This window comes from Zeus faber (genome assembly GCF_960531495.2).
Source record: "Zeus faber genome assembly, chromosome: 21".
In the NCBI taxonomy this organism is placed as follows: Eukaryota; Metazoa; Chordata; class Actinopteri; order Zeiformes; family Zeidae; genus Zeus; species Zeus faber.
This window is the reverse complement of record NC_137208.1, coordinates 12,374,963-12,399,971: the sequence shown is the minus strand read 5'-3', so window position 1 is coordinate 12,399,971 and position 25,009 is coordinate 12,374,963. Positions and strand designations below refer to the sequence as shown.

Genomic DNA, 25,009 nt, shown 5'->3' with positions numbered 1-25,009 from the left:
TTACGAGCCTCTACACAGCGACTCAGCTGATCCCATAGGTTTTCTATGGGATTCAGGTCTGGAGAAAGTGCAGGCCACTCCATTTGAGGTACCCCAGTCTCCAGCAGCCGTTCCCTAATGATGCCACCTCCATGAGCTGGAGCATTGTCGTCCATGAAGATGAACTTAGGCCTGTGTTGTTCATGCAGGGGCACAATGACTGGATTAATGATGTCATTCAGGTAGTATGGGCTTGTCACTGTACCATTCACAAAGTGTAGGGCAGTTCTGTATTGACTAGACACACCTGCCCACACTGTAACACCACCACCACCACCAAAGGCTCGTCTGGTGACAACAGTCGCTGATGCATAGCGCTCTCCTTGACGTCTCCAACATCGTTGGCGGCCATCAATTCTGCTCAACGTGAATCGACTTTCATCAGAGAACAGCACTGAGGCCACTGGTCCCTCGTCCAGTGTAAATGCTCCCTGGCCCGTGCAAGACGATGATGCCTGTGCCTGGTGGTGTGGTCAGGTACCCTTGCAGGTCGTCTAGCACGCAGACCACGCTGATGGAAACGGTTTTGAATGGTCTGACGTGACACTTGGTGCCTCTCACCTCCCTTAAATGTGCCTGGAGTTGAGTGGCATTCATCATCCGGTTCCGCAGGGCACTGTTCACAATGAAGTGCTCATCAGTGTGGGATGTGGCCAAAGGACGTCCACTTCTATGCCTTTCTGTGACTCTTCCAGTCTCTTTGTATCTCTGTTGCAACCTGCTGATGACACTCTGTGACACTCTAAGCTCAGTGGCCACTTCCCTCTGAGAACATCCTGTTTGAAGCCTCGCAATGGGGAGGTACTGTTGATCAGTCGTTAGGTGTCGTCTTGGTCTCATGTTGTCAAAATGTGAACAGCATGATGAAGAGGACTGTTTCAATACCAATTCTAATTGAACCAGGAAATGTATTGGTAGAATCATGGATCAAACACCTGTTGTGAATTTTGCCGTTGAGCTCCTTGTTAGAGAACAGCAAGTTGTGCAAAAAGTACTGAAACATTGAACAGTTGGACATGTGCTCACAAAAGTTTAGAGAAGGTCAAATTAAGTTCACCTGTAAAGGTTATAGTGCATTTTAGGTTCATCCTGAAATTTCACCCGAAAGCCGAATATCCCTAACTTTTTGTGAGTAGTGTATATGTTATTAGAAAATTCTTCCTCACATTCACCTTGAGGTGCAATGCGTAAACCTAATGCCATACACACAATGAAAAACCCAAACCAACCCCATGAACCTCCTCAGTTTACTAAAAACAGATTTTATTATTTATTTATCAGCTAAAAGGGCCTCATATTCTCAATGACCTAATGTCCTCAAAATAAAAATATGCTCCTTGTTAGTGTTCATTGCCTTGCATGACTATTTAACTCAACGGTCTCAAACCACAGGCCCGGGGGCCACATCCTGCCCGCAAATTAATCTTCAAGTCACAATACGTCCATGTAATTTACGTAATGTTTTCCAGAATATACTTTTATTTTTAAACAGATTCATTATTTGCCAATTCAGTAATGTTTGGTGTGAAAGAGTTTGCGACCCCTGATTTAGATGAATAGAATTAAATTATTTCAATTTAGGGAAGCAAAAGTAACCTCGTCATTGCATCTTTGGTTGCTTGTGTTTATTTATTCCATTTGGCAGCCTCCACAGTGATACAAATCAACATGGTCATTACAACTTATTAAAAACACATTGATCCTGATCAATCTGCAGCTAGTTTCCGGTAGTTCTCACTGTGGCCATAAATTGTGTAGACTAAATTAACTTATAAAATGTGAACGCATCCTTAAAACACAGAATAAAACATGGTCTCTCTGTTTTAGTCATTCTGTTGATTCGATGCCACATTCTTTTAAAGGTTATTTGTCAATAAATTGCACAGTGAGTAAGCGGTAGGATATTAAAATGTCCTGGCAGCGACTCAATCTGAATAGTCATCGAAAATTACAGATTGGAGCTTTGATTTAATTGAGCTCCAATCAAATCAATTTGATTGATTTGATTGGTTCTCGGAACAGGACTGGATTGGTCAGCGGTGACTTGTCTGTTATCGCTCAATGACACCACTGTGAATCCCCCAGGCAAGAATGGGAACCAACCTTTTGAATAAGGCCCGGGGTGAAAAACGACAAACCTAACTTTTAGGGGAAATTATACTTTGAGCACATGGAGTAAATCCAACAGTAAACACATCTGTTACTGTTTCCACCTACCGCAAAATATTTATCCCTTACAGGATGGGTTTGTCATTTTTTCACATCAAAATGAACCATCAAAAAAGTAGAAAAAACCAACCATTAACGGATGTAAAATAAGATGCTCGCCAACACCAGAGAAATGATTTATAAGCGTTTTTCAAAATGAACGTCCAGAGTGCGTATTTTTGTTTTAGTAAGATATTCGTTAATCCTTCACTTGGCAGTAGAAACAATGATGAAAAATGTACAAAAAGAACGGATTTCGATTATGTCCGTCTTGCTGTCCCTGCTGTACGTCAACGCTAGGCGCCGGAGAAGTCCAGGAATATCCCGTCGGGCTCCGAGTCCAGAGACGCCAGGATGTGGTCCACGACCTCCGGGCTGGAGGACGAGCTTGCGCCGCGGGGCGTCCTGGAGGAGGACGGGGAGTCGGAGTCCCGGCCGGGGGAGGGGCGCCGGGGAAGACCGGCCTCGTCGCTCAGCCGACCTGACGCAGAGGAGTCTGCGCACCAAACAAGGCACTGGATGGGACTGAATTCTAAGACGCTGGGTTTCGACAATTTGTCAATATTATCGATATTATCTTGCCTATTACACAACTACGTGATCGGTCAGTAGTGGCAATCAGCGGTCAGTTATTTCTGAATAATGCTGCAACTTCTGTGCCTGTAGACACAACGATGAAAGACATTAAAACGGACATGTCGAATTTCACATTAATAACAGTAAATAGGTGATATAGTCAGCTAGTTGTAGAAGCCCTTTAATGAGGCGTACTAGTTAATTTTCTGTAAAAAGTGGGGTAATGTTCGGCCAGACGGTCATTATGGTGAAGCAGAGGGGTTTTGTATTACTCCATCACTTACACGTCCACTTACTAAATAAAGTACAATGAAACAGAATACGGATTTGAAATTGCTTCACAACTGTCTAGTATAAGAGCGTCATCTAAGAAAAAAACAGTTCAGAACAAATAAATCTCGTGACTATCCTATTTACTGAAATTGGCCACTTTACGCTTCCATTCCAAGTGGCATCACAAGATGGCGCCACTAGCGGCGGAGAAGTTGTTGCCCATTGCCAACGGTCATTATTCAGAAATAACCACCGATTACTCATCACGACAGAACGTTCCACAGAGCCGTGTCATAATTAGCTATATTTCCGTACCCGGGGCTGCGAGCTCACTGGGGTCCTGGGGGTTGGCGCCGGGTTCCGCTGCGGCGCCGCCCTCCTCCACGCAGGAGGTCATCTCGCAGACGGAGTGGCGTCGGATGCCCGCGGCGCACCCCGCCGGACTGTCCCTGACGTACTCCGCCACAGGGGTGAGCATGGGCACGTTGTAGCTCTTGGAACGCACCACCAGGTTCTTGGCGACGGGGGCGCCGCCCGGGTTGCTGGGAGCGCGACGCTGGAAGCGCATACCTGGGGGGGGAGGGAGGGCGGGGTGGGGTGCTAAATAAGAACGCTGCATAAATAACACATCATGCACAGAGGGCACAGAAGCACACTGACCTAGAAGGCAAGAAGAGTAGTGTGGGTTGGAAGCTCCGTCTGTAGAATGTAAACCATGTGTACCCAGGTATGGAGAGACTACTTTCTGGATCAGACGCTCCAGGTGAAGGTAGTCATCTGTTATACCCTGAGATTCATGTACACCCTGAATGAGACAAACATAGGAAAAAAAAAAACACATGACATATTTACTCCGATGCACCATGGTATTAGTAAGTCGTTCTGCGTAAACATCTTTCAATTGGAGATGAAACGGTAACATTTCATATTACGATTATTGTGACCAAAATGATCACGTTATCAGCATTATCGTCGAAAAGCGCTGAAAACGTTCAAAGTTCTGATGCCTACACTGAAATTGGTTTACCAAGGTTTTATATCGAAAGCCACAAATACAATGAGCACCGTGCACTGTTTGTTGGCATAAACATTCAAATAACATGAAAACCGCCCCAAAGTAAACAGCCCCAAAAAGACCTTTCTTCAGATTTGGCAGCACTGGTCGTGCCTGACCAGGACAGCTGGTTGTTTCAATGTTTCACGCATCGCTGTTGGGGGAGTTGTTGTTCAACCCAACTCTGTGATTTAGCTCGCTAAAGAAGCTATTTATTTTTTCCCATGAAAGGTTTCCCTTGTGCAGGTTTAAATGATCACGACCTTAAATAAGTAAATCTAATGTGCATATAAAAGCAACAAAACCATTATAACCTAAGCAGTGTGCAGGTGTTGACATTAAAATAACACAAATATGTAAACAAATCAGACAAACAGCACTGCTTGTATGCCCACGCTCTCCTTCATAAATAAATAAGGCGCTGCCGGCCAACAACCTGGAGGCATCTTTGTTCACTTGAGATTGAAATGTCAAAATATCAGCCCGTTTTATTTTGTCGGGTTTAAGTTGTGATCTGCGAGGGGAAACAATGTTCCCTCAGGTTGCTGGGATTAGAGCCCGACCGATATTTCGGCAGTTATGCAGACGACATGTCCTAAGTTTTAAACAAGTGTGACAAACAAAAAAAATAATTTCCACCAAAATATGTAAGTTCGACTGGTCATTACAAATCTATCCATGTTTAAATGTTCACACTTGCGTTTAAGGCACGGACACAGCTTTCCAAACAGGAAGCGATGCTGCGTTCATGGGAAACTCTCTGAAAACATGTTTCGGAAGTGATGATGCGTTCACTGGAAGTCGGAATTTTTATTTAATATCAGCCTTTACTTTATTTTTTTTATTTTTTAATCTATCTAAAAGTTATGTGTATTTATTTATTTATTTGTTTGTTTGTTTGTTTGTTTGCTTTGCACAAAAGCTTCCTGGCAACCCTCGCAAGGTGGGGCAGCTCTGATGCATGGGCCCCCTCCACCAAACCAGTGGATCCGCTTCTGCGGCAGTGGATGACAGACAGGTAGACTTTGATCTGTCTTCTGGGCTGGCTCTTCCCCGCTCTGCTGCCTTGGTGAGGAAATCTTAGCGACCGAGCCAGGCCTCTCCCCTCTGACGCCGCCGGTGCTTTGTGGTTCTTCCCTGACTCGTGCAGGCGCCAGCTTCTGGCCCTCCCTGGACACAGCTGTCAACTTTTGCAGCCTCGGGGCCCATCTGAATAGATCGTTTCGAAGCGGGGGGTCAATGAAACAAGCTACGTGCATGACTCTCTTTGCCTCCTCGGCGTATCTGTTGTTAATCTCTTCTCCCGTTACCCATTTGCGCCAGAACATCGCGGGTGACGTGGTCCCCGACGGGCTCGATGGCTGACGGCGTCGCCCGTGTCTGACGCAAGTGCATCTGTGAACTTGCTCAGAGGTCCGGGGAGCTGGCACCGTTGCTCCATGACACTTATGTGGGCAAATGTCGTGTTCCTCTTCCTCCAGCCGGTGCCACAGACTGGCTGCCGCCGGCTGAGGAAACGCTCGAGCGTCTTCTGTGTCGATCCCCATCGGTTCACATCACAGATCAGCGCCTTCCTGTGGCACGTTGGGGGCAGCCTGCTTCTCTCTCAGTCCTCTCCCTCTCTCCCGGCTCCAGCCTCGGCCCAGATGACGGCGGGCCCCGACTGCTGTGTCAACCCTCTGAATTTGTCAGAGCCTTTGAGCTGGCCAGGCTCAAATAATGGCCAGAGCGCCCGAGCCACAGATACGGGGACTGTAGAAAAAAAAAAAAAAAAAGCCTCGATCGTGTTTGTTGTGTTGTCTGTGGTGACGCGGGCCAGGTCTTTCTTTTTGATCCCCGACTCTCCCAGCGTACTCTCCGAAAACTCTTGATGTCGTGAGCCGAGTCATCTTCTGGGAAGAACTGTGTTTCCCAGCAGTTCGACTCCAGTTGCCAGTCTGGGGTGAGGTGCTGGAAAGTGAAGCTGATGCGGGGTCCACCGGCCCCGCACTCACTGGTCCGGAGCTCAGTGGTCGCAGCAAACCAATGTGCCTTGAGCCACACCCATTCCAACATCAGCTCTAACTCGGTCGTACAGGTTTGGCGCTTCGGTCTCGGAAAAAGAATGTTCCTGAACGTCGGAGTGAGGCACGACAACCTTCAGCTTCAAGAAGCCGAAGCCAGGCCTCTCAACGATTTGAAATGGCATCATGTCCTTTCGCAATGTAATATGAAAGGGCTGCAGTGAGGTCTCGTGCATTTTTTATTTTTTATTTTTTTGGATGTGGGCACATAAGCAGCCGGTCTTTTTTAAACGCTTGTCCTCTTGGACGGCTGAACAACCTCTGGAGAGCCGTCACCGCCTTCCGCTGTGTTTTCATTGACGCAAAACAAACCCTGCACGCTGCGCCTGGGAGACTGCTGCTGACTTTGGTTGACGCCGGACAGTATTTTACCGTGTAATCAAACACCGCTTTAAGTCGGCTTGATGATAATTCTAAATTTTAAAAGGGTAATACTGACCGTCTGGAATTTTAAGCAATTGTGGCAAGAACAATCAACACTGAGGGCGCGCGGCGGAGGGACGCGGGGTTCCTCCAAATAAAACAAGTAGAAACGGTCACAACACACAGTTTTTGGTTGTTTTATTTGGAGGAAGGACTCCCCGGCTCTACAATTGGATGATATTGGCTCGGGGCGCACGAAGAGCAGTGTTCGCATATTAAAAAATACTTGTGGTTCACTTTAATTATAATTATAATTTGTAAACAAAACAAAAAAGACCAATTAATTTTCTTCCCCCTGGGGGGGACAGTGCCCTAATATTTTTTTATATATATATATATATATATTTTTTTTTTAAGGGTCGGCTGTCGGTCAAAAAAAATTCAAAATTATCATCCCTACTGTATATTGTCAACCCTCATTCTTTTTTTTACGCAATATGGCTCAGGCTCAAAGTCGTCCCCAGTACTTGGAGTCAACCACACAGATGTGGTAACTCACCCGACCCAGAGGTAAAACCTGATGAGTTATATTTTCTGAACCTGGAATTACACCATTCTAAGTATATGTACAAGTATATCCGCTCATGAGCTCAGAATGCCACGTTAGAAACATCCAACGGAACTACGATAAGACTACAAGTCAAGCCTCAGATGTAACACATCGTACCGATGCGTCGCCTCAGTCACACACATTTCTAATTTACCCCCCCCCCCCCCCCCCCCGCATCTTAAAAATAACCACTCTCCCTTTGATCTCGACGCTGACGTCCGTCCCGCTGACATGGAGGCAGAGCGGGGGCGGAGAAGGCAACGGACGGTCGCGGGAAGACTGCTGTGTTGTGGCTTCACACACTGATGACTTCCTCTGAGACCCCCCCTGCCCCCTACCCTCAAAACCCCACTCAAAACTCTCCATCTGTTGTCATTTACCCTTTCCCCACATGGGCCATGTGTGTTCCTACTTGTGGCTAATTATATTGTGAGAGTGTGTGTGTGTGTGTGTGTGTGTGTGTGTGTGTGTGTGTGTGTGTGTGTGTGTGTGTGTGTGTGTGTGTGTGTGTGTGTGTGTGTGTGTGTGTGTGTGTGTGTACCTGTAGTATTAGCAGCATCTGGATGATGGAGGGTGGCACCCTGGCTCGGGGTCGGGCCAGCGCTTCATCCAGTTTCAGGTTGAGAGCGATGATGTTCCTGAAGTGGAGGAGAGCCAACTGGCGCACCGACGGCTCTTTACCCTGAGTGGGGCCGGACGGACACACACACACACACACACACACACACACACACACACACACACACGCGCGCGCGCGCGCACACAACGGTGACATGTGAAGCTCGAAAGCACATACAGATGTGTTCAAGGGCCTAAATAACAAGCTCACAGGCCAACTTTCTGCATATGCGCACATGCATATAAACAAGTTCACAACAAAAATGTGGGAACACAAACAGTTTGGGTTTTGCGTTTCAGTGTGTGCTTTCAGACCTGCACGGGGTAGAAGATGGCCTGCAGCATGGACAGCACGTCACAAAAGAAGAAATCCCAGGTCTCTGCCAGAGAGTCCAGCAGCTTCTGACCTGCAGCAGGCACCGAGTGATATCATGGTAATTCCAACTTATCACTACGAGGATTTGTAGACTCATGTTCATTTAGAAAAATGCGAAATAAAAGGCATTGGAAGCAAAGACCGTACAAGGTCTTCTTCTTGCTTCAAGGCCTTCTACACGTATCTGATGTCCTTACTATAGTGAAGACCAGAGGAACCAGGCTGTTTTTTTTTTTTTTGTTTTTTTTCCCCTGTTATTTTAACAAAGATTTGAGTTGTATTTTTACTCAGCCATCCCTCAACATAAATACACAGTGTGTGACCCAGACCAATTGTGGATGAGAGTCAGTGTCGAAGGTTAGTGCTCGCCACGATGCCTGGCCAACTGCAAGTTCTCAGACGGAGGTGACTCACATCACTTCCTGTCGGGTTTTCGTTTCCATAGTAACTCACACAGCTGTGTGTGTGTGTGTGTGTGTGTGTGTGTGTGTGTGTGAGAGAAATGCCCTACATTTTGAAGCACAGGTTGTTGCGATACAAAGGTGGAATTTCACTGCAATGTTTGATAGAACTAAAGAAATGCAGCCTCCTTCCAGCCTCCTTTTGGTTTGTTCTGCCTGAGGAATAATAGATATTGTAAGTCATTGTTAAGTTGGCTCATGTGTTCATCGTTACTGTAATGAATTGTATGTATCATATCAGATTTTGTGAAACTGCCAAACATTGAGTGTTTTTTTTTGTAAGAATTTTGTCAGGATTGTATTTTACTGTGGTGAAGCCTGAGGTTTCAACACTTTTCACATGTAGATTGTGTATCGGTCTGTGCCTGAATAGATGCCGCGGGTTCTCTTTGTCACAAAAACCATGACCAAAGAAAACACACTTTCGACAAAAGTTATTAAGCATGTCGAAATTTGCAAGTAACAAAAACACGTGATACCGCTTGAATGTCTGAGTGTCCTATAGGAAATAAGTATCCTATTTGTCCAAATGAACAAGTGCTGTCGTTGAGAGTGTAAATAAAAGCAAGTGGAAAACCCTCCCACGGTGGATAATTACTGTCCTGTATTATACTATGAGTCCTTTATTTATACTAGATAAAATTCCACAATCCAATAAATACGACTTTCAGGTCATAGCTTCCACTAAATGAACGTGCGCAACACAGTTAGGAAAATAATAGCTAAGCATCTCTAGGGCTGAACCATTTGGAAGAAAATGTTTTTTGACTTATATTGCGACTGCGATTTCGTATGCAATTTAAGTTTCTTATCTTCTGTATTTTTCACTAAACACAAGCTATAAATCATTCTATAGTATGACCAACACAACATTGGACAGTCAACATGAACTGCTTTTCCCTGTAGGCCACGCCCACGTGTGCTGATGAAATGAGATGAATTGATATGAATAACATCTTTATTTAACTACTGAATTGTAAAAAGAAAACCCGTCAATCGCAGCAGAATACCGACTGATCGATTTAACCTGAAGCCCTGTAAGTGTTCGAACCTGAAAATAAACACGTGTGTGTTTCAGCAGAAAGCCTTATACTAAACTATACTATACCTTATACTAAACTATACTATACCTTATACTATATATAAAATTAAAAAAGGTTAAAAAACAAGAAAAACAAAACAAGGGGGTCAGAGAGTCACGGAGAAAGTGTCCCCGTTACGCACTGGTTCTGTTCCATCCGGAGAAATAAAAACACACTGTTCTGGCGCGGGGACCGTGGGCACCCCATCACGCCAACCGAGGCGATGGGGTGCGGTACCGACGGAGACCGGTGCCAAATTGCGCCGTGATCCGGCCCTCTCCGCGCCCCCCCCCCCTTGGGATGGTGCGCTCGGCGGCCGCCTATGTGGCCTATAGGAAGAGCCGGCCCCGGACAGCCCCCTTAAGCCCGAAGCATCTCATGAAAACGTTTTATTCCAGCATTGGGTTAGAGCTGGCGGAGCTAACCTTAACTTTATGGTACATGATAATAATGTGTTACAGTGTGTGAGTTCACCTTCATAGAATCGGATCTTGTCCCTCAGTATGACCATCCCCTTGGTCAGCAGCTGGTTCTGGAGGTATTCCGTGAAGAAGGAACCCAGCTCTGTCTTCAGCAGCTGCCTGCGACACACAAAATCCATGTTTCAGAGTTTGTTAGAGGCTTATCCTACAAGTCAACACCGGGACGTCCGCGCTGTACGTGAAGGGCCCGTCTCATTGAAACGTTGACGTTTGAACAGCCATTGCCACAGGAAATGAAAAGAAAAGTAGTGCGGTCCACTGTTGACAATGGAATCCTTAATCCAACAGGATTTTCCTAGAGCAGTAGTAGTAGAGTAGAGCAGTGGGGGAGCCGCGTCGTGACAGCTGGGCTCTTACCAAATGCACGTTTCGATTTTTTACCCAGAGTTCTAACCCACGCAATTTTTTTTTATTAGGGCTGTATGATATGGCCAAAATTATTATTTTTAAATATTGATGGATGTCGACAATTATCACGATATATACTGAATAATAATAATAATAATAATAATAATAATAATAATGCTCAATTTACAGTTTTAAGTGCACTCTCATGGATTTACGTTAATTGCTCTGCTTTTGTGAAGCCCTGTTCATTGTGAACAGTGTCCAAGCGTCACAGTCGACAGACATATCACGTATGGCACCAGAGAGCAACATAAGGGCACCAGAGGGAAGCCTGCCAGCCTGCTCCAAGATCTACAGGATCTTGAGATATGTCCAGTTAATTAGCCGTCCTTTTGATTTTGCCGACGCGTAACACTGAGCAGGGCTCCAAAAGGAGCAGCTGTCAGAGGGGTTCATTCTTTGTCAACAAATCCCCCAAAAAAATCACCCATCGATTTATGTCGTAATGATTTTCATTTATTTTTCAGTTTGGCCGTTGCAAAGGAGCAAACAGCGAGCTGGTTTTTCAAGCCTCCCTGGCGTCAAGCTCCTCCGAGCTCTTTCCCTCAAAACTAATTCTAAGTCCAGGTCCTCCACCGTGTCCACACTGTGACCCTCCGACATCGGGTTTAATCCTCCTCTGCGCTGTGAATCCCCTTCCACACACCGCAGAGGACGCGGGGGGAGGACGAGCATAATGCGCACAAGACGTAGGACGTTCTTAAAAAAAAAAAAAATTCTTCATTCAATTTGCACTAAAGCCATTTGTCCTTAATTACGTTTCATATAATTTTTCCCCTGTGACATGTCACCAAATAACGGACAGTTTGCATGAACCAGACGTTATTCGTACCCAACCCAAAATCATGCTTTGAATCAGAGTGCGCAGGGAGAGGAGGGGCTGTTCAGTCTCTGTTTGACAGAGAGAGACATTTTAAATAGTAAAAAAAAAAAAAGAAAAGGAAAATCAATATGTGCCGGTCGATTGGTTGGTATTCCCCCACAGATAAATCAACGTCTGGGAAACACTGCAAGAGCCTCAGCTCTGCATCTCACACACACACCGATTCTCGCTCCCTCCTAGTGTTTCACATCACATACGACGATTAAAAGAGTAATAACAGCGGTCGGCATATTCCCACGTTGCGCTGGTGCTCCTAGCTATAAAATTTAGCGGCGCCGCGTCCAAAAATGGTGGCAAAAACGTGACTAAACGGTCGCGGCCCGGAGCCCTGCGCCGCGTCGCGTCACGCGTCGTATTGGTGTCGTCAGTTGAGACGGCGTTGACTGCACCACTCCGGTATTCATGTTACCTGAAAATAAAGAAATAAACAAACAAACAAACCAAAAATAAATAAAAATAAAAATAAGAAATAAATGTTACCTCACGGGAATCGACAAAGAAACAAAAAGTCTGTCCCCCGATGGTCGGGATGTCGACCGTTAGCGTCCCACAAAATAGCGTGTGGAGGAGACGGGAGGAAGAGAAAAAAAACAACAGAAGGGATACGCATGTACGTGTGTGTGTGTGTGTGTGTGTGTGTGTGTGTGTGTGTGTGTGTGTGTGTGTGAGATTGTGTGTGTGCGTGTGCGCGCGCGCGCGCGTATTAATATCAGCACGACCGGAGTGCGTTCTGACGGCCTTATCTCGCAGCCGCCGGCTTAAATGACCACCACAGAAAAAGGCAGGAGTGACCCTTCCACGACCCCGGCGCAGCCTCACCGCGCCCTGCAGATGATACGGCACGCCGCCGACTCGCTGGAAGGGTTTGGACGACGCCGGGGGAGAAACACACAAACACATACGTTGCCCGCGGAGCAAGAGTCGGAGATGAGGCTGAGAAGCAACCGCAGTGAAATTTCACGGGGCGGGCGTCAGTGTTTAAATTTAGTGTTTTAGTGTGTGTGTGTTTGTGTGTGTGTGTGTGTGTGCGTGCGCGCGCGGGAGCTCAAGTGTTTCGGCTGTGTTCATTTGACAGCGGCAAGAAAACTGCCACCGCGGCCGAAGGATACAGGGGAATTACGGAATGAATCACTATAATCTTATGCATTCTTTCGCGAGAAAAAAAAACAAAAAAAAAAAACCCCAAAAGGGGAAGGACGGGCCCGACTTTCCGGTGTCCGGGAGGCGGTTCGTGCCGCCCGCTCCCGAGTGCAACCTCAGCGGACCGAAAGACGGAGACGGAGAGGGAGCGGGTCGTCACGGAGTGAGCCACACCCCGGACCCGCGGGTCAAAGCGGCCGGGGCGGGCAGCGTACCTGACTCCTTCGTTCAGGGTGTACAGTTCGTTTTCTGCCATGTCCTTCCTCCGGAACACCGCGATCACCGCATTGTGGATGCTGGAGAGAGAGAGGGAGAGCCGCACAAGTCAACCGCAAATACGTGTCGGACGGACACGTTTTAAACCGTATCGCCCCCCCCCCCCCCCCCCCGGCGGGTGACGGATAAAGGTGCACGTTGCCTTCACGTGTTGTGCTATTTGCATCCAACCTATCGATTCACCGAACCGCTTGTGAAATACCCAACTGTTTGGTCAATGGCAGCAATCATTTGTTCAGCAATTTCGGAAAAAATGACGACGGCGGTCCTGGTTGATTGCCGTCGCTCGGCGACCACTCGGCCGGGTTCACCTCCCGCAGGCTACACGCTAATGCTAAAACTAGCTAGCCTCCGCGTCGCGCTACGCTACATAGAAACCGCAGCGAAAGACCCGGCGAGACGAGCGCGGACGCGTCGCGTTTCTGGTGAATGACATTTAAATCAAACAGCAAGAACTGACTCCTCTGACGCTCGGCTCGCCGTGCATTTCACCAGCTGGACTAAATGAACTAGAGTTGGAGAGTTGATCAAAATCTTTTTTTTTTTGTTTGGTTTTGCTTCGTTTTTTTTTTTTTTATCTCAACAACGGCGCGGAGCCTTTCATCACTAGGCAAAAAAAAAAAAAAGACGCACTCATAATGAAGTCATTCAAAATCAGTATCGCCTCTCAATCGATCCTTTAATTTTCATACGCTGCTGCGTTTGAGGTAATGACCGGCAGCGACACATTACCCCCTAACCTGCCTCCCCCACACGAATGTGAATTCTCACACTGCCAAAGCACAAGAATACAGATAAGATACACACACAGGTGTACGTATATAGAAATGATACCTATTACATTTAATAATAATAACAATAATATCAATATAGCTGCAGGCAGCAATACAAGGCTCCGTTTAGTCAATGTTGCATCGCCGCACGATGTTTCCGAGTTTACTTTCAACGCCCCCGGTCTGTCGTCTCCTGGTTGCTCGTATGGCGGGGCAACCACCGTGCGGTCTACAGAGCGCAACCCTCCCGTCTTTCAAACAACCGTCCATGTTTGCCCGTAAACCACAACTTGTCATCGTCATAACTCCCCGGGTTGTCAGAGGAAATAGAGCTGCGCTCTCAGTGACGGACAGGTGACCGTCTGGCGCCGCCTGGGGCAACCATGACGTAGCGACGGAAGCGCAGGCGTTTGACGCCGCGCGGGGCAACGACGCAGAGCGACGTAATGAGGCGGTGGGGACTTTCTGCGACTGTTCATACTTTTCCGGGTCCTAGTTTTCCGATGAGTTCCGAGTTCATGGAGCGCAACATGGACTCAGTTTTGTATCTTGCAGTTTTGTATCTTATGAGTTCCTCGTATCACACTTCATTTAGAAAAAGGGGCGGAAAAAGATAAAAAATATCAAACAAAAAGCGCAGCCCGCACGACAAACATGGGCGTCCGGAGCCACAACCTACACATGTATAACGAATTGGATGTTGATGTCACAAAGTGTCCCACTCAAAAAACTCATCTGGCTTTACCACCCGACCAGACGTTTTTAGAACCGCGCCGTGACGGCGATGCACACACGTTCAGCTACTTCCGGTAAAATTTCATCGGATTTTCACTAATTCCTGCTCCAAATGTAGATCGATATGGATCAAACTTGAACCACAAGATGTCTGAGACGTCCCGGTTCTAATGGGACATCAATCATGTCCGTGGGTCCAGCTCTTTTAGCCCAAAAAAAATGCCAAGGAGAAAAATAATAACAAAAATTTCAACAATAACAATAACATTAAGACAATAATGAAATAAATAATAATAATAAAAAATATAATTATCATAATAGACATAATAATAATAGTAATAATAACCTCAATGACAACAACAGCAATAATAATAATACCAATCTGAATGAAAAGTCATCTCTTTCCCTCTCCCGATCTCAATTTAATTTAAATTCAGAGAGCTTTATTACCATGGCAACATACAGTATGTGTACATTGCTGAGGCAAATGAGAAACAAAAAGTGAAAAATATAACACAACAAATTAAACAGAAACATGGAAGAATTGCTGCTAATATATATATATACACACACACACACACACACACACACACACAGAAAAGCCAAATTTTAAATAGAAAGAACATTTGCGGTTAAAAATATGTTAACCCCTCTCTGACCCATCCCTTTCTCCTCTTCCTCTCTCCCTTTCTACCTCCTGGCTCCCTTTCTTTCCCCTGCATCTCCTCCTCCATCTATGCCGTGGGTCTCCAGTACGTGGAGCTGAATGAAGTCAAATGAGCTGAGAGGAGATGAGAGAGAGAGCGGGAGAGAGGAGGACAGAAGAGGAGAAGAAGCTACAGGGCAGACTGCAATGAAAAGAAGGGGGGTGAGAGAGGGAGGGAGGGGGAGAGAGAGAGGGAGGGAGGGGGAGAGAGAGAGAGAGAGAGAGAGAGAGAGAGAGATAAAGGAGCAGAGCATGGGGGGGAATGAGAGCGATAAAGAACGGCAGTGATGGAGCCTGGAGGGAAGCGAGCGCTCAAGAGAGGGAGAATAGGGGGGAACGTGTGTGTTTGTAATTGTCAACACACACGGGCTGTCATTGAATACACAAACCTACTTCACACTGTACACCCCGCACACACACACACACACACACACACACACACACACACACACACACACACACACACACACACACACACACACACACACACACACACACACACACACACACACACACACACACACACACCAACCTGTTCCAGGTGGCATTGGCCCCCGCCTTCCTCTGCTGGGTCCCCCTGTCCCAGCCGCACTCCTCCGCAGGACCCCCGGCCGCTCCGCCCTTCTCCCCTCCTCCTCCTCCGCCGTGAGCTCTGCCCTGCGAGAGGTCGGTCAGGCTGGAGGAGGTGCTGCCGGCCAGACGCAGCCGGCTCTGGAGACTCCTCAGGACCCCCGAGTGAGAGAGAGAGAGGGGGAGGGCGGGGGAGAGGGGGGAGAGGGGGGAGAAGGCCCACACAATATGAACATAAATGCTCCAGTATTTCACGTGAAAGTCTCTATCCATCCCCCCATTCCATTCCATTCCATCCATCCATCTACAGGATCTTGAGATTGACTCTGAAGGACTGGGAAAGACTAATGCTGTCACCCAAAGTGATGACTTGTTTGATTGGTCACTTGTTCACTGATTAGACCGACAGACCGACAGATACTTTATTCATCCTGAAGGGAAATTGCAATGTCGCGGCAGTGCACATCAACACAATAGGCAAAACAATAATGAAGCAATAAAACATAATAAACAAACAATAAAAACATGAAAAAAGAAAATGGCAATATATGGAAAATTTGGAAAAGGTACAATAAACCCAGCAGTTTACTGTACCCAAAATAAATAGAGATTCTTCCAATATAAACTAAACCCAATGATAAACAACGCACATAACCCTCAAAATAACAGAAAATCAACAAAAACATTGAAAAAAGATAAACCTGAAAAATAAAAGATTCCATAGAATAACATAGAGTGCACTCACCTGGGTGTCAGCTCTATCTAATTTGAATTGAATTTATTTGTACTTGTCTTTTTGCAGCTTCTGAATCTGAACACCTGATACACCGGCTGTTGAGCCACACGCGTGATGCGTCGTCATGCCAACCAAAACACAGTGGACCGGTTGGTGAAACATTAACTATAGCAGGATGCAAACCAGCTTTAAAAACTAGAGACACCACATACCAGCGAGACGGGAAGGACAAGAGTATGGGTGAGGTTGACGACTTCAAAGTTAAGGACGTGGAAAATGAATGAATGTGTTGGTGTGTTCTCTGCATGTGTGTGTGTGTGTGTGTGTGTGTGTGAGGCACGCACACACACACACAAAACTTACTCTAGTAACTGAAAAGGTACCACGTATCCCCACTCCATGTCACTCTACTGGCACCAATCCACTTAATAAAAATTAAAATAAAGTAGAAATCACCAAAGGTTCGGTTCGGTTCTCTCTCTCTCTCTCTCTCTCTCTCTCTCTCTCTCTCTCTCTCTCTCTCTCTCTCTCTCTCTCTCTCTCTCTCTCTCTCTCTCTCTCTCTCTCTCTCTCTCTCTCTCTCTCTCTCTCTCTCTCTCTCTCTCTCTCTCTCTCTCTCTCTCTCCCTCTCTCCCTCTCGTGCATCTCACATCTCTCTTGGTGCTCATGGTTTTCCCTTTCATTCAATCTCATTTCCCACTCTCTCGCTCTCTCTTTCACATGCCCTCTCCTCTTAATCCCCCGACAACTCCCCCCTTTCTTTTCTGTCTCTCTCTTTTATTTCCTTCACCTCCCATTCCTTCCACTTCCTCCCCTACACCTCCTCACCTCTCTCCCTCTCACCCCTGCCAGTCTGTGCTCGCCGCTGACCATGTGACCTGGCAACGTTTTTGTGCCAATCGAACAAAGGAACTCTTTGAGGTTAAGAAGAGCTGCCAAGAAAGGAGGGCACGGGGAAGGATTTAAAGGTGACACATTTCACTTCCTCCTCTTTTCACCCTGTGTGTGTGCGTCTGTGTGTGTGTGTGTGTGTGTGTGTGCGTGCGTGCGTGCGTGTGACCGACTGACTCACATGCATCTTTTGTTCTGGCATTACAAAGGACTTTTCAAGCACTTCAGCACAAGAGGTATTCCGGTACTTCAATTTCTGAGGATGATATTCAAGCACTTCAAGGACCTGTTAAGAACCCCGCGTATGTCACGGCATCTTGCAATCCGACAAGAAATTCCAGAAATCACAGGTTTCGCTTTTTGTATAATTTTCGAATAGCATGTACCAATTAATGTGATTAATGTGTCATTTAATGGGATGCTTAAGCAAGAGGCACAGAGAGAGAGAGAGAGAGAGAGAGAGAGAGAGAGAGAGAGAGAGAGGGAGAGAGAGAGAGTTCACCAGGGATAGATGACCGAAAGATAAAAGAGAGAGACATGAGAAAAAGTGTGTGTGTGCGTGTGTGTGTGTGCGTATTTGCTTGAATGGTCGAGCGGGTGAATCATCCGAGCCCATCAACCTGGATCTCAGTTCAGCTCCAGATAAATAGGTAAGCGTGAGAAACATGAGCCGTGGTGGACAAGCACACACACACACACACACACACACACACACACACACACACACACACACACACACACACACACACACACACACACACAAGTGCTATACAGTACTGACACGCAACATGTTTAGTTCCATATTTTAGTTCTCCCTCCATTGAACGAGCAGAAACAGGGGCTGATATGGAAGAATGACTGTTATGATTATTATTACTATCATCACGATATCTAAAGGAACAAATATCATGACAAACACTGAGATTTTCCGTATAAAACTCCAAGAAATGTGTCCAAATTGTATTATCAGGATGAACGGCGGGGTCGTCGACTACTATTTTAGAAAATCGAATTGTGCGGACAGGACAAGGTCTTGGTCTCATTCAGCCAAAACAGACGCTGCATGCAATCCCTGATATACTGCACGTTGGGCTGGATGTTGCTTGGAGACTGCTGCTGAAACAATGGGTGGGGTTTGGTGTAATCACAGAAAGGAGGAAAGAGGTCACCGGGGGAACGGCCTTTTCTGCCGCTGCTTTGTTCACCTTGTTGTGAAACCAAAACTCGCCGTGGCTCCAGCGAAGCCCAGCGCGGTGCCTCCGAATGAGGAACGTCCCGTCGGCCACACAGCGAGTGGAAGTTGATACCGTTACATGCGCCGGCACGCACACACGCGCTTGCTTTTTGTGAAGAGTTATGTTTCAGGGAACAGGTTCCTCTCACCGCGGGAACTTTTTCACAGTTCTAAGAACTTTCTGGAGGAACCGTCCCTTTTTTTTTTTTCTGTGGGCACTGCAGGAACTAGGAACGATCGTAGTTCGTAGATCGCGGTTTTGAGGGGACTTTTTTTTTTTTTTTTTTAGCTTCTGCTCCAATGCCGGGACTGACCGGCACAAGAGGAACTTTTAGTGTCGCTGGTCCAGAAGAAAGACCACGGCCCCTCGGACTGAGGACGGTCCCCCCGGTCGAGTCGCTCTGACTGCGGACCAGCCCACGTACACTCAGCGGTAATAAAATATAACCGATAAACATTTAAAAAAAAAACAATTAAATTGTATTTTTATTGTAGATGCATTAATTTCATTTTCCGACTGAATGAAACAAAAAAAATCCCCGTGCGGTGTCCCGACGCGAGCGAAAGTCGGAACAAACCTTTAAATGACCTCTTGCGGATCTCATACGAGAGAAGACTCCGCCGACCGGATTGCTTGTTTCTCACCTCAAATGTGTTCGGCCACCGATTTTTAGCGGACCGATGAGGTGGAAATCGGTGAAAGTTAGGGAGAAAACACAACGCGGCGTTCCAGTACGAACGCAACCGTTAAAAAAAAAAAAAAGGGGAGCTCCCCATTTCCTAGTTCCCCTCATGGAGTCCCCACAACTGTTCGGCGCGAAAACGCCTAAATGTGTAAGAGCGTGTGTGTTCGGGCCTGCACCGACTTTTTGTCCCCCCCCCCCCCCCACAACAGGAAATTCAGCGATATGTGCCGCGCCATAAGTCTGCGAACGAACTGAAGCGGCTCGGGAATTTTTTCTGCGTGTTCCCATCATTCTCAAAGAACAGCGGTTCTCAAAGTCCAGCGGTTAAGTCACGACCCTAACATCATTCATGCGCATCACTTCTTCACCCAATGAACAGAGTGCAGTAAGTGATGACCTGACAACATTCACTTGGATCTCACGTGACAGGTGTGTGAGGGTGAGACGTGTGGGATGTTTGTGATACGCGGCTCATCTCAACCACACACCACAGCTATAAGAGCACAGCGTCGGACATTCGGCACAGATATAGATTTTTCCAAAACATTTTTTTTTTTTTTTTGAGCGTATATGGAACCAGGACCCAGTTTTCGGGATCGGGACCACTCCGTCAGATGCATAGAAGTGCAGCATGAAGATACTGCACGTGTGCTTTAAAAATGGGGACTCTGCATACCCGTCTGCCCGGCAGCACACATTGCTAAGTTCGCAGAGTGGAAAAAAACGCACGTGCAACCTAAATACGACAGATTTGCATGCATGCCTGCATGTTTAAGTCTGACGGGTCGGTATTCGGGAGTTTGCCGGCGTCCGTTCTTACCTCCTGAAGGATCCCTCCCGCTCCATGACCGTCTGGATGGCGGACAGTCGATCTACTGACCGCCTTCCGACTGCCCGCGCCAAGCCATCGACACCTTTCAGAAAACGACAAGAAGCATCCGGATTATCTTTGAACGTCGTGTCCTTGCACAGCGAGCGACGTCCTCCGGAGGATGGCTGACTTGACTTGACTGACGAACGCTGAAATACCCCCAGACACTCATTGAGTTGAAGTCCCCGTGAAGCGAGTTCAGTGATTGTCGATGTTTCTAAACACAATATACATGTTAGAAAGTCATTCCCGAAAACATGTGAAAAGGCTGAACGACGTAGGACTGAATTGTGGAGTCAGACCGTTGAGCTGTTTCTCGCCATTTTTGTGGTCCGGATCTTTTGGGGCGGGGCTGACTCAGGGACGCGTGACGTAATGCATTCTGCCTGGGCATGCCCCGCCCCAACACTATATAAACCCCAGGTCTGAGTCGGGGAGCATCAGGGGCGATGAGCTCAGCTAACAGCACGGAGTTTGGGATAAAACGCCGCTTTGGGAATAAACACCCAGAGTAAAAGGCGTCTTCGGGGAGACCGTGAACTCACGCCAAGTCTCGGTGCTGAGCCCGTGGGTGCCTGCTGGTGTTTGCGGCCGTGATGTCGCACAGCGAGACGCACACCTGCCCCCCGGCATCCACCGGCAGAAAAATAAATCGGCACCAATGCACCCGGAACAAAAAAGAACCGTACCATCAGTTTTGACCGCGCAGGGTTTGGTTACATCAGCGTTGCACGACCTGGCCTGCGGAGGAGCCAGCCGGACAGCGGCGCATGGAGGTGGGTGACTGGAGACACAGGACTGGGTTCAGCGCAACATTTAAACATTTAAAACGCCTCTTTATCATGGTTTTGAAACCTAATTTTATATACTTGGCATTTTTTTTCATGGCTGGGCGGCGGTGGTTAATAACACACGTTTCCGTGGTGTGACAAACTCAGAACCCATAATTATTTTCACTTTACAGGTACTTTAAGTACTTCAGGGATTAAATTACCTAAACTAACAGAGGTACTGAGGTGCATTGCATTCTCAAGCTTAAGTGTTTTACGGCGACGGCCTTGCCAAAACCACTTTGCGAGAACATGATATGTCTCGTAACCATGGTAACAAAATCCAAACCGTGACAGAAGAGGGGGCGCGGTTACGCCACGGTCTGCAGAACACGGGGCTGGCTTCTTCCCGCGCCGACACAGCTGTTCCGAGTCTCCCCGATCAGACCCATGGGCGCTGATTGGTCAGACTCAGGCTCTGTGTGTGTGTGTGTGTGTGTGTGTGTGTGTGTGTGTGTGTGTGTGTGTGTTTGTCTTCCAGCCAGAGGGACACGGGCAGCAGAGATCCCGTGTGTAAGCGCTCGCGACGGGGCACTCAGTGACGGACGCCGGGGAAAGTCCAACCCTTGTTATAATTATCATTATTATTATAGTCCCAGCCTTATTTTTTGTCGCCCGCACGTCTGCGGTTTTGTGTGTCTTGGACAATTAAACCCGGCGGGGCGGGGTCGGCTACAGGAACCAGCGAACATAAATGCTAAATTACCAGGAAAACACGACGGAGAACCACGCTGTTTATCGTATTAACGTCGAGGGAGCTTCGGCCGCAGGTTGAGCATTTTAATTTCATTTCAAACTTTCCGTGAAGATGTTTTTTTCGAAGCGGTGAACCTTTCAACTTCGGGTCTGAAAATAATTTTGTCCCAGAGGATTTCTTCCCCCACTGTCCATTGAAGTGTTTCCCAGAAGTGATTTTTACATGACTGGCTTAATTTAAAGGGATGCTGCGTGAGTGAAAAACTTGAAGGTCAAAACTCACTCAAGATATTTCATGCCCGGCAGCGCCCCCGGGCCATAAGAAAGGGGGGCGCTGCTTTGATTAGGACTCGGAACTCCCGACGCAAAAGTTAAGCAGATGTAGATGTAGATGTTGACACGTCAGAGAAACCTCTAATTGCCGCCGTGAGCTCTCCCTTTCCGATCTCCGGTTCAATAATAACTCACTTTGCTTTTCATGGTTTTGTCTCTGCTTTGTAAAATAAATAGGGAGAGTATATTATTGACTCCCGTCGTCGGAAAAATCGATTTCGCACATTTCCCCCCCCCCCCCCCCCCCCGTTCGGTTTCACAGGTGTCGCGATGAACCGGCAAGGATTCTCTTGCGGTATATTGCGCATCGCAGAATCGCGAATACCACCGTCACCGAGGGGAGAGTGCGCGCGACAGTATCGCACTGTGAGCGCCGGCTAGCGCTTCTCCCGTTGAAGCGAGGGCCGAAACAGAACAAAACCGCCGTACAACCGGCCCCAGTTCCCTCGTGCTCCCCTCTACTTCCTGAACCGGACAGCCGGGCCCCTCAGGCAACCAGACAGACAGACAGGCCCCCAAGACAGACAGGCAGACCGACAGGCAAAAGGACAGACGGACGGACCGCCCTCCTTCACAGGACCCTGTATTCTGATGGAGTGGCTGCAAAGTTGTTAAGAGAGACATGCGATCCTGTCATGAACTCGTACGCCCCCAACTATACAGTCACACACACACACACACACACACACACACACACACACACACACACACACACACACACACACACACACACACACACACACACACACACACACACACACACACACACACACACACGATAAGGATAGAATGACAAGCTCTAGCCCAGTTTGCACTGCGTGGGCACACTGGGGCTTATTGTCATTATTCATTTCTCCATAGCATCCTCTTGGCATCTCGTCAACACCGTTTATTGTTGTTCCCAAACGGCAACAGTTTGGTAAAGTAGAGAAAAGGCTTTCACAGCCATGATAAATACGTGCCCGGGCCACCCCTAACAGCATCGCCTCTGTAAAATATGCAGCCATAAGTGGAACTATTTTAAGCCTCCGACGATTTGTCACTTCGTGGCGAATATCTTAATAAAAATAACAACTGAATAATGTTTTTTTTTTTCTTCCTCGAGAAAAAAAAAGGCTCGGGAGGGTGGTGGGGGCTAGAGCCTGGAATCAAATACAGCTACTTGGATGGGAACTATTTTGGACTTCACTACTTCGGCAGGAATGCTGCGGCTCTCAGACGTTTCGGTTTCCAGGTTCAGCCGCTCTCACGTTCACACTGAGACGGACGGACGGACGGATCAAATAAAGCTGGGAATGCACGAGAGTGGCTTCCCGCTTCCTCTTCCTGTCTCTACCTACCGTTGCGAGAGGCTGCTTGCGGCCCCGGCGGCGGTGGCGGCGGATCTGCGGGGCCCAGACCTGGGACTCCCCTCCCCGGCTCCCCAGGACCGAACGGCACACACACAGGAGGGCGGTCGAGCGCTCAGTTCTACCTGAGCTGCTCAGTTGTGCCACCGCACTATAGGCCAGGGATTGTCAACACAAATGTCACGGGGCACATTTGAGTGGACCTTAGCCTCCGGGACCCCAATCTGAGAAGATTATTATTATTATTATTATTATTCATTTTTAATTGTAATTTAATTCCCACGTCCACACCTGGATGTTTTGGAGATAAAAGTGAGTGGTTCAAGGTTCAGCCATTAAATCATTTAAAACATAGTTCCACCCCTGGCCTGTAAATTACAATTCCCCCCCCCCCCCCCCCCCCCGCTGGCGAGTTCATGTAGTCATAATACCTGCCAATATCTGGTAGTCCTAAAAATAAAATGGTCTGGTGAAGCCGAAAGAGAGACAACGATAGACAGACAGGCAGACAGATACAGATATATAGATGGACAGATACAGATAGATAGATATATAGATAGACAGATATATGGACAGTCATATAGATAGATAGATAGATAGATAGATAGACAGACAGATAGACAGAAAGATAGATAGAACATACCATATAAGTTTATATATATTTTTAACAATTCTCAATCTTTCCACATCTGTTAAAAAAAAAAAAAAAAAAAAAAAACCCACCGCACCTCCCTTTTTTCCTTTTCTACCTGGAAACTGCTGCGCAGAACGGAGCGCGTTTTCAAGCGCCGCCCGTAAAAGTTTGGACACTTGGAACGGAGCGGGAGACGCGGCGCTGGGGGACGGGGGACGGGGGACGGGGGACGGGGGACACGCAGCGCACCCACCTTGCCACAGCTCCGGTCTGCTCCCGCGGAGGAAGGCTCCCTCGCCGGCATCGCCGCGGAGAGGAACGCAAGAGTAAGTGCGACTCTCACGGGTCCGCTCGCCAGCGCCGTGGGTGCGCACCGGCGGAGGGAGGTGAAGCGGTCTGAAGCCGGAGACGACAACCCCGGGTGGGAGGGAGGGAGGGAGGGAGGGAGGGAGGGAAACCGAGATTACACACGAATCGGTGTCGTTCATCACGTCGCGTATTGCGTACATCAGGGGTTTCCAAACTGCGGTCCGCGGCCCCCTGCGGGTCGTTGAAGGAATTGCAGAGGGCGCGCGGAACTGTGGACATACTTTTAAATGTTTTTACATGTTCATGTTTATGTTATATAATAATTTGTTGTTGATGTTATTATTGCAATCTAGTTTTCTATTTTATTTTATTTTTTAATGTAAATGATTTATTGAGGCCATATTTTTTTTTTTTACTAAATATATATTTACTCACCCGAACTAAAGATGATTATTTTATTGTTGGGAACCCCTGGTCTACATTGAAGATGACAGGATTTACATTTCTTACAATACAAGGTAGCCTGAGAAATATTAGAGGGGCTTTTGAAGCTGGGTTTTCAGGCTGCTCTCCCACATAGTTCAATGTAATGAGCCGCATGTGGATCCTTCCCCATGTGACTTTCACAGTAATTCATGCACTTACATTCTTGCCATCAAGCAGATATTGTTATCAGTATGGGTATGATGAGAAACATAACATGGTCCTTGTGATGAGCAGATGAGCTTCCCTGAAGAAAAAAAA

The 25,009-nt window shown here is 47.3% G+C and overlaps 1 protein-coding gene across 3 annotated transcripts; it reads right to left on the bottom strand.

The window, feature by feature from the left end:
• Positions 1-1,658: 1,658 nt before the first annotated feature.
• On the bottom strand, positions 1,659-24,337 carry LOC307246308 (proline-rich protein 5-like). Of its 3 annotated transcripts, none has more exons than XM_080022209.1 (10): positions 24,210-24,337; positions 20,064-20,157; positions 15,659-15,847; positions 12,852-12,932; positions 10,198-10,304; positions 8,120-8,211; positions 7,728-7,868; positions 3,757-3,901; positions 3,412-3,666; positions 1,659-2,762 (listed from the first exon to the last, which is right to left on the bottom strand). In XM_080022209.1, the coding sequence occupies exons 2-10, from the start codon at positions 20,087-20,089 to the stop codon at positions 2,455-2,457; spliced, it is 1,344 nt and encodes a 447-aa protein (XP_079878335.1). In that variant the 5' UTR covers positions 20,090-20,157; positions 24,210-24,337; the 3' UTR covers positions 1,659-2,454. The 3 variants fall into 3 exon arrangements, with proteins under 3 accessions (XP_079878335.1, XP_079878337.1, XP_079878336.1); XM_080022211.1 differs by having other exon boundaries at positions 1,659-2,743; XM_080022210.1 differs by lacking the exon at positions 24,210-24,337 and adding an exon at positions 20,804-20,858.
• Between the last annotated feature and the right edge of the window lie 672 nt (positions 24,338-25,009).

Coding starts and splice junctions, on each gene's coding strand:
- LOC307246308 (XM_080022209.1), bottom strand. CDS start 20,089: ATGGAGCGGGAGGGATCCTTCAGGAG. Junction 10,305..12,851: donor ACCCTGAACGAAGGAGTCAG/GTACGCTGCCCG, acceptor TGTGTGTCGCAG/GCAGCTGCTGAAGACAGAGC. Junction 3,902..7,727: donor AGATGCTGCTAATACTACAG/GTACACACACAC, acceptor TGTCTCATTCAG/GGTGTACATGAATCTCAGGG.